Genomic DNA, 8,868 nt, shown 5'->3' with positions numbered 1-8,868 from the left:
CACTATCTGGAACAAGACTACCTTGCATACCTTCCAAAGTATAACAAGGTTCCCTTCTCACTCACGTACGTAGGCTGTTCCAAAGAACTGGGCCCAACTGAGAAAAAGCCTGTTATCTCAGTCTAGCTTGACAGTATTTTGGGAAGGTACCTTAAGGAGGCAAATGTCTGTAGAGTGTAACTAGCACAGGGTAGCACACTAGGAGATTCTGATCGATAAGTATGAGGTCCCTGGGTCATGAAGGGCTTTAAAAGTAATATCCAGCACTTTCAATCAGGCCCAGAAGCAGCCAACCAGAGAAGAGCCTTGCTACCATGTTTTGTACAAATTGAAGCTTCCAAGACATCTTCAAAGGCAGCTCCGTGAAGAATTTGTTGCAATAGTCCACTCCGGAGGTTACAATAGCATAGATCATTGAGGTGTTAGATTTTAATTCTTGTAAACCAACCTTGGCTGAAAAGCAGGTAACAAGTATAATACACATTTGATTCACTGGGACTGGAGGCTGTAAGCCATGTTGTCTAACTTGCTGTTTTAGAAAATATAGATACAAGAACAGGACTGCCCAGTTGCTATCACAAACGAGGTTGAGCTTTATGAGCTATAACCAGGATCTTGAACTGTACCCAGCAGAGGCAAGGCAGACAATACAGCACTGGTATGTGGTTTGTCGCCTGTCTCATCCTGGAGAGAAGCAGCCACTTTTAGGTTAAAGATGGCTCCTGCCCAAAAATGTAAGAGTGATAATGGCCAGATAGGATAATTTTGTGGCAGAAATGGTTCATCAAGGCAGCTTAAGGCAAACTGCAAGAATGCCTGGTGAGTGACTTGACTCCCTTCATAGGAAAAATGGACTCTGGTACATGCATTCATCATAATGTATATATGACCTTTCCCACATACACAAAAAAGGGTCTGTGCCTGAACGCACGGATACTTACCATTTAACATGGATTGAACCCCATTAGATAATTTTGATGTATTCAAAACTGAGTATAGAATGTATACCGGTGCTATTTTAATGTAATCCGTTTTACTTGATTCTGTAATTTTGTCCATTTATGTTAATGCCTAATAAAGGTAATGAAGAATGTATACCAACTATGAAGTTAAGCAGTCAGCCCTGATTAGTATTTGGATGGGAGACCACCAAGGAATACCAAGATCGCTATGCAGAGGCAGGCAATGGCAAATCAGTTAGTCTCTTGCTTTGAAAACCCTACAGGATTGCCATAAATTGGCTGTGACTTGACAGCCTTTACACACCCACATAATACAGTCAGTGCAAATATATACCAAAATGCAATCTAAAAAATATTCTCATTCCAGTGCAAGAGCTTTTCTGCTATGTGACTTTCACCTCAAATTAAGAAGCCATCCCTCCTAATTAAAATAAATTCTGAATACACTTCTAAGATCAGAGTCTTGATTACAAACACTTCCTAAATAAAAAGATTTTTAGCGTTTATTAAATTCACTCTATAAAAACTGACATACATAAAAGTCATTTAATAAACAACATAAGGAATGACAGGACATTTTACAGTACAAATTTAACCATACAATTTAAATTGGCTTAATTTTGAAGTGCAATCCAATAAGACTGAAGACGAGACACTTGAGGTCCTGGACAAGGTAGTAAAACACTCTTAGACCCTCTGGATCCCTGAAGTGTAAAAGAGAAAAAAAGATTAACCATTTAGAGTCAAAATCTTTGAGACAATTTAAAATATGACGAGAAAGCATCCTACAATTTATAAAAATTTCAAGCATCTTTTGGCCTGACTCTTAGTAGCTGGGACCAACATGAGGCAATTACACATGACTGCTTTTCAAAAAGAGGAGAGGCAGCAAGAATAATGAAGTGTCATAGCTGAGATTTACTCAAACTGCTAATATTTAGTTGAATTCTCATCTGCTAAAAACTTAGAACTAATTAAACACCCAACTTTGGCTGCTGTGAACCAAAGGAGAGCATAATGTAGCATTTTAGGCAAGGCAACTAGAGCAAAGCTGTAGTGTTGCTGTCCCCATCCACCTCTTAATCCCCCCCTGCATGATTCTGTTAATAACACCTTTATGATCGCATGCTTGAAAGCCCAGCCCGCAAAGCAGGTTGTGTGATGCTTCTGTAGAGCAAGACCTATTGAACAACATGTGAATTACTTCCAAATTGAGTTGTGTAAGATTGCTCCCTAAGTGATGCTTCCTACAGTGGGTCATTTATGGTTTTTTTTTTTTTGGCTACAGTCTTGATACCACTGGATTAAAGGAGCATGTGTTTCAGTTTGTTGTCTTAGAAACAATAAGTAATACAAAACTCTTTAGAAAGAAGCTTAAGTTGGTTAATGCATTAGAAGAGCACTTACTTGGACTGATTTACATCAATGAGAGAACCAATTTTTGATGTGGTAAACGATATGTGTTCATCACCAATTACGATCTCAAGCTCCTAGAAAAATAAGAAGTCATGAAATAAAGTTGCTTTATACTGCCTCAAAGATCTAATAATTCATTCTTTCTTTCTCCCTCTCTCTAAATTTTCCTGCCTTCTCTATAAGCGACTCTTGCCTAAGCAAGATGTTACATTGTTCAAGAGGTTTGTATCTACTTTTACTAAGGCTTGTTTACAAGATGCCTAGTTTATAAATTGTTACATGAACATACACACACATCTACATCTATGGTAAAGAGGTTAAAAGTACAGATATTTGTACTGAAATCAGGAAATGTGCTCACCTGCCGACCAACTCTGTCAGGTGGTGGCCATAATGCATCATCTTCTTTTGTAATTTCACTGTCATCAATTATCCGCTTTAGCTCTTCCATCACACTCTTGTGGACATATGCCTATGAACAACGTGTAAATGCATTAATTTTTAGTAAGCAAATCTATATACAAAGATAAAACAAGTATTATTTACCCACTATCTTTTCTTTTTACCCATTTGTGCCACTACCACTGAAATAATTTGGGGGTGGGGGAGAATATATTGAGCATATATTGCCCTGCCAAGAGAATTTGCACATTCACTGCTGCATCACCATTTGGGGAACAGAGATAGATAATTATGATGCAAGTTTCCCACTTAAGTAGTGGAATGTTCCTATCGCACAGTTTCAATGTGCACAAAGAAACAGCAATATAAAATATTACAAACCACATTATTTAAAATGTAAAGCCATGTTTTTCAGTGGCAGCTAAAGAAGATTCTATGTTTTCTGTATTCAGGGATATTAGGAATGCAGTAAAAAAAAAACAGCCTCAAGGCTTTCCTAGTTATATATAATTCAGACATCCAGTAATAACTCTAAACTACAACCATAAAAAGTACAAGATATACCAAAACATGTGCTTTGTTTGGATTCAAGATTCACACATCTATAATGTTAGTCAACTTACTTCTTTTCTGATCATCACATCATTTTTATAATTGCTGTTGTTTGCATATCTGAGTTTACCTGTTGAAACAGAAAGGAAAAAAACCTAAACACCACCACCCAAATTCAGATATCACACAAAGCAAGATCTAGCTTCCATTTAACATTGATCATAATCACCCTTAACTTGGAATCAACCGAACCAGTTCTGTATTCACATGCAGAGAAAGGGGGGGGGGTAAGGTGTTCCCTAACTAGAGCAAATAGAGTTGTTGCTTATTTCTTCACCTCTAAAAGGGCTGCCTACTCCCTTACAAGCCCACCTGACTACACATTTTCCTGCTTTGAGTGCTCTCTTCTTCAGAAATTAGATGAATGGCAACCCAGAAGAGAGCCTTCTTGGTTGTGGCATCAAAATTTTGGAAAGTTCTTCCTAGGAAGACTCATCTGTCCCCTTCTGTTGCAATTTTCTTCCAGTGGGTGAGGACTGTTTTTCTGGCATTCCCTCTGTCATCCCTCCTTCCTGCTTTATGTTTCAATTGTTGTTTTTATGCATATTTTAGCTTTGGTTTTAATGATGCATTCTACAATGCTTATTTTATCTGCCTAATGAGGGCAGAAAGGCGGGATATAAATTTTGTACGTAAATAATAAACAAAACACCTCTCTCCTTGGGCAGCCATGAAGCTCTCTTTCCTCTACCTTCTGGGTGTGTGTGTGGGGGGGGGGGGACGACAACACTAAGGGATGCCATAGGGGGAAGTTGGAGCAGAAAGGAGGTGATCAGTAGAAATTACCCATTTAACTTGGCTCTAAAAGTTTATGTTAGCCTCTCCAGGAGAAGTACATTTCCTTAGTACTTTATCTTGCTTATAAAGAGGCTTTGATCCAGGTCAAGCAGAGTCTTTCAGATAGGACAGTCTCACTCCACAGCCAGCCAACTACCTGCCACTTCCCCAGTAAAGTTCTTTCTTTTCTCATGATTTCTGCTTGACTGTTTTCATCCTCTCTCACATTACTGTGCCAAGCAGATTTCCTTCATCCAACAAAGGGATTTCAAAGGGAGATTAGAAAGAGAGACTGCTGAATTATAACTAATAATGAAGCTCGAGACTATGCATTCTCCGGGACTTAATAGAGAGTTGGGATTCCTGTCTCATTACCAATGTTGATTTCTCTATGCCTACTACCCCTCTGCATAATCACACCTAATCCAACTACACCTGCTAATGTCATTTACTGGCTTGTTACATTTACATTGCCATTGTGTGTCTAATTCACTCTTCTCTACTTAAGGATAGATGGACTCACATTCTAGTTGTATCTGAAGAAGCGAGCTGCCAGAAATTTTGTTAGTCTTTAAAGTGCGACTGGACTCCTGCTCTTTTATCCAACTAGGGCTTTCTTGCGCCATTCTGGCTCAGCCCAACTGCACTCATCATCCAGCCTTAGGCTTCCCCCGCGCCATTCTCTTCTCCTCTGACTAATTATAAACACCACCTCATTTTCTACCCGCAGCAAACATGAACCTCTGTTCACTTCCAACACAGGCTCCCTTCCGCCTTCACCAAGTGTCCTTTCCCCCTCCCAGATCCAGCTCCCCCCTTGCCTCTAAATCCCGCCCGCAAAGCCGGAAACGGCAGCTTGGCTTCGGCCTTACCGTCGGGGCGGAACTCGAACTCAAGAAACTCGTGCCCGAATTTCCCTTTGTGCCCGACGTAATACCGCAAGTAAAAATCACTCGCCATGGCTCCTCTTGCACGCCGACCCGCCGACAGACCAGCAAGCACCGCGCAGAAACCGTTCTGCTGGCGCGCGGGCGCACAGAATATACGTCACCGAAGGGTGGCGCAGGTCGATAAACGATCCTTGCGATCGTCACTCACTTGTGCGCTAGAGGATTGGAGCATAGAGACAGATCGTAGAGCGGCACAGGAGCGAAATCTTTACTGGCGGTTCGGGTTTACAAGTGAATCGGTTTTCCGTGCAACCCCCTCCCGAGTACGAGATTCGCCATGGAGATGCCCAGGCCTAGAGTGATACCTGTCGTTGAACAATCTTAGCCAATGGCGGCTTTTTATTTTATACCGGAAGTTTAGGCTCTGTTATTTTTTAGCTCTGTGGAATGCAGGCTATTCATAAAAGAGGCATGGCGAAAACTAAACGAGGCTTAAAGGAAACGCAGCTAGGTAGAGGAGGAGGAAAAGGGAAAGAGGAGAAAAGCCGGCGAGGAGAAAGAGCAGCTTAGGGCCCCGGCTACCCCCAAATGTTGCTTTTAGTTCCTGTTTATGACATCTGATGTCGTGCGAAAGTGCAACGAAGGCTGCCAAATTAGCCAGACCTCAGATGGTAGAATATGCAGGCCGTTGCAAAACCCGGAAAAAAAATTAATTTCGTATTTTCGTTCTGTGCCAGCATTCTATAAAATCTGTTTACAATTTTATTTATTTATTTACAAAATGTGTACCCTGCCTTTTTGCTCTAATTAGGGCCCACCAAGGTGGCTAACAGCTTCACAACATACATAATAAAAAGACATCTTAAAATCCATTAAAACCAATCAATCATTCAAACACGTAAACCCAAGCTGAAATACACACACAGTTCAATAAAACACACATACACAAAACAACAGTTGAAACATGTGGCAGGAAGAAGGGATCACTGAGGGAATATAATGGGAACACAAAAGTTTTCACCTGCTGTCGGAGGATGGCCACTGAAGATGACAGGCGAGGGTCTCTGGGAAGACAGCTCCAGTTACAGAGACCAAACAAAGATATCCTTTGCAAAGGGGCACTATACACACGCTTACAGGTATTCCCTAAAGAGCTTGCATCTGAGAGATTTCTAGGCTGCCTTTCTGTTAATAAAATACTTGCAGTGACTTATGTACAAACTGCAAGACTAGAAAATCAATTACTAAAGGTGGTTTTTCAGATTTCAGCTTCCTCAAAGTTCTACAAAAATGGAAATAATTTTTCAGATGGTGCTACAATGGAGCTCGTCGCACCTAGGGAGAACCATTAATTTAGGGATGGTTGCCGAGAGCAACCCACCAACAGCATTTCTGAAATGGACAGTCTCAGGACCTGAGCAGGTGGAAGTGGTTCTTCAGCAATTTTGGTCCCAAACTGTTAATCACTTTAAAAGCTAACAGTAGCACTTTTAAATTGGGCTCAGACATAAATTGAAAGCCAATGTCGATATAAGTGGACTGTATATGATCAGATAGATGCTTTTTATTATTTAAAAAGCCTGCTTCATATTCAAAGGTGTTTGCTCAGAAGCACTTTACCATCAAACCCTTGTATTCTCCCTTTTCCAGAACAATTTTGCACAGGAGAAAAGGTGCTGGGCACATTGTTCAGAGGCATTCAGCCTAAAGTGCAAGACTTTTTAAAGGCAATAATCTTTTATCAGGTAACACACCTCTGAGTATAACAGCGCAGTGATGGCAAATGCTATGCAATACTGTTTTTTTTCTACGTTTGCAAATGTTAATGACACCAGAGTCTTAAAAGGGGAATACTGGCACTCCTGCTACCAATCACTGTCCAGCGAGGACACCATAACTGTTTATACTTAGGTCCAAGAACAGTGATAGTGTAAAATGGCTACTACTAGCCAGTAATCCTAGCAGTTGCTCTGGCTAACTTTCCACCTTTTGGGGGGTGACTGGTAAAATCCCTTGTGGTGAACTTGTAAGGCTGATCCACAGTGATTTGGAGCTGATGCCATCAATCGGGTTTTTCCAGCTCTTCTGCGAAGGAGTTCAGGGTTCGTCTTCGGTCTTCTGTGCAGTCCCACATTGGGGACTGCGCACGCGCAGGCCAGCCATCGGAAGATTCTCATAGCTTCTAGATACACGATAGGGGGCGCCGACCGTTCCGCGCATGCGCGCGCTTTCCCGCCCAAGCGACGCAACGTCGGAGGTCGGCGCCCCCTATCCCTCAGTTCTTTCTTTGCCGCCTGTAAAGAAGGTTCTTCACAGCTTCGCTCTTCATAACTGCTTTGTAGTATCGTGAGTTTTTCGACTTTATTTGACTTCTTACCGCGGCTGCGGTAATGGCGCAAACCGCCCTGTTTAAGAGATGCTCGCAATGCAACTCTAAAATGTCAAAAACTGATGATCACACCCTGTGTGTCCTATGTCTGGGGGAAGGGCACAAGGTGGGTGCCTGCAAGATTTGTGTGCAGTTCACGCCAACGGCTCGCTCTAATAGGGCCGCACGCCTGCAGGCTGCATTGTATAAAAAAGCCCTTACCTGCTCTGATTTGCCGGCTACGTCTCAATCGGCCGCGCGAGAGCACACCGCCAGAGCCGAGTCGGTCGGTTCCGTCCGCTCGGTTCCGACCTCGGGTTCGAAGAGAAAGTCGTCTCGGTCCCCTGAAACTAAGCAGAGGAGATCGGCTTCGGAACCGACGCATAAGAAGACTTCGTCGGAACCGATACATAAGAAGGCGAAGGCTAAGACCAAACACTTGGAAGGTCATAGCGTGGAGAGACGCGAGCCCAAGATTTCCCAACCCTCGGCACCGAAGTCCTCGGTTTCGACCGCGGCTCCGTCGGTTTTGATGGAGGGACTTTCTACACCCCCTCCTCCTCGGACGCCTTCGCCCATTGTGGGGCTCGATTCCGAGTCGGAACTGGACCTCCCTGACCTCTCTATTGGAGACGCCCTGCAGATTGAAGGGTCTGATCTCCTGGCTCCGACCCAAGTAGCATCGACCTCGGTTCCGGGTCCTTCGATTCCGACTCCACAGCCTCAACCTCCACAACCCTGGTGGCCTCCGCAATGGCCGTCTCAACACCCCCAGTGGCCTGCTGCAGTATCACAGCAACAGTGGCCGGCTTATGGAGTGTACCCGCAGTGGTTCCCTCCTCAATTCCCAGCGGGTCCATGGCCTCCAGCACCGACCCAGGCCCCAGCTCAGCCCTCTGCTCCTCGTAGAGAGCCACAATTTTCAAATCAAGACAGTGACACCGACTCAGAACAAGGGTCTAGGTCGTATTACTCGGAGTTAGGCTCTGATACCTATTCCAGTCATTCCCCACTTGATGATATGGTGGGCGAGGCATCTACATCCTCACCCACAGATGATACCCGGTCATTCTCTGACCAGATGCTGAGAATGGCTAATGCGCTGGAAATCACCATTCGCCCTTCCATCCCCAAACCGAAAGAGAAGATCCTCTCGGCATTGTACTCGGAATCGCCTACAACGATTGCTTTCCCGATACTCTCGGACTTCATGGATATGGCGAAAAAGGTTTGGGAAAAGCCATCCTCCATTCCCTGCACAGCCCGCAAGGTGGAGAACCTATACAGAGTTCAACCTGAGAACTGTGAATTTTTATTTTCTCACCCTGCACCTTCCTCGCTGATTACAGCGGAGGTGCAGTCCAAACACCGTCAGGGAGGGCAATCATCACCTGTCGACAAAGATAGTCGTAAGATTGATGCTCTCAGCAGAAAGGCTTAC

At 43.5% G+C, this 8,868-nt stretch overlaps 1 protein-coding gene across 1 annotated transcript; it reads right to left on the bottom strand.

Annotated features, from left to right (window-relative positions):
• Positions 1 to 1,494: 1,494 nt before the first annotated feature.
• MAGOH (mago homolog, exon junction complex subunit) lies at positions 1,495 to 5,165 on the bottom strand. The gene is made up of 5 exons (XM_056845028.1): positions 5,042 to 5,165; positions 3,404 to 3,462; positions 2,740 to 2,850; positions 2,370 to 2,452; positions 1,495 to 1,666 (listed from the first exon to the last, which is right to left on the bottom strand). Exons 1-5 carry the CDS (start codon positions 5,127 to 5,129, stop codon positions 1,567 to 1,569), a joined length of 441 nt encoding a protein of 146 aa, XP_056701006.1. The 5' UTR covers positions 5,130 to 5,165; the 3' UTR covers positions 1,495 to 1,566.
• Between the last annotated feature and the right edge of the window lie 3,703 nt (positions 5,166 to 8,868).

The sequence above is a fragment of the Euleptes europaea genome, chromosome 2, assembly GCF_029931775.1.
Source record: "Euleptes europaea isolate rEulEur1 chromosome 2, rEulEur1.hap1, whole genome shotgun sequence".
In the NCBI taxonomy this organism is placed as follows: domain Eukaryota; kingdom Metazoa; phylum Chordata; class Lepidosauria; order Squamata; family Sphaerodactylidae; genus Euleptes; species Euleptes europaea.
The sequence above is the reverse complement of the archived record's forward strand: the minus strand, read 5'-3'. Positions and strand labels throughout refer to the sequence as shown.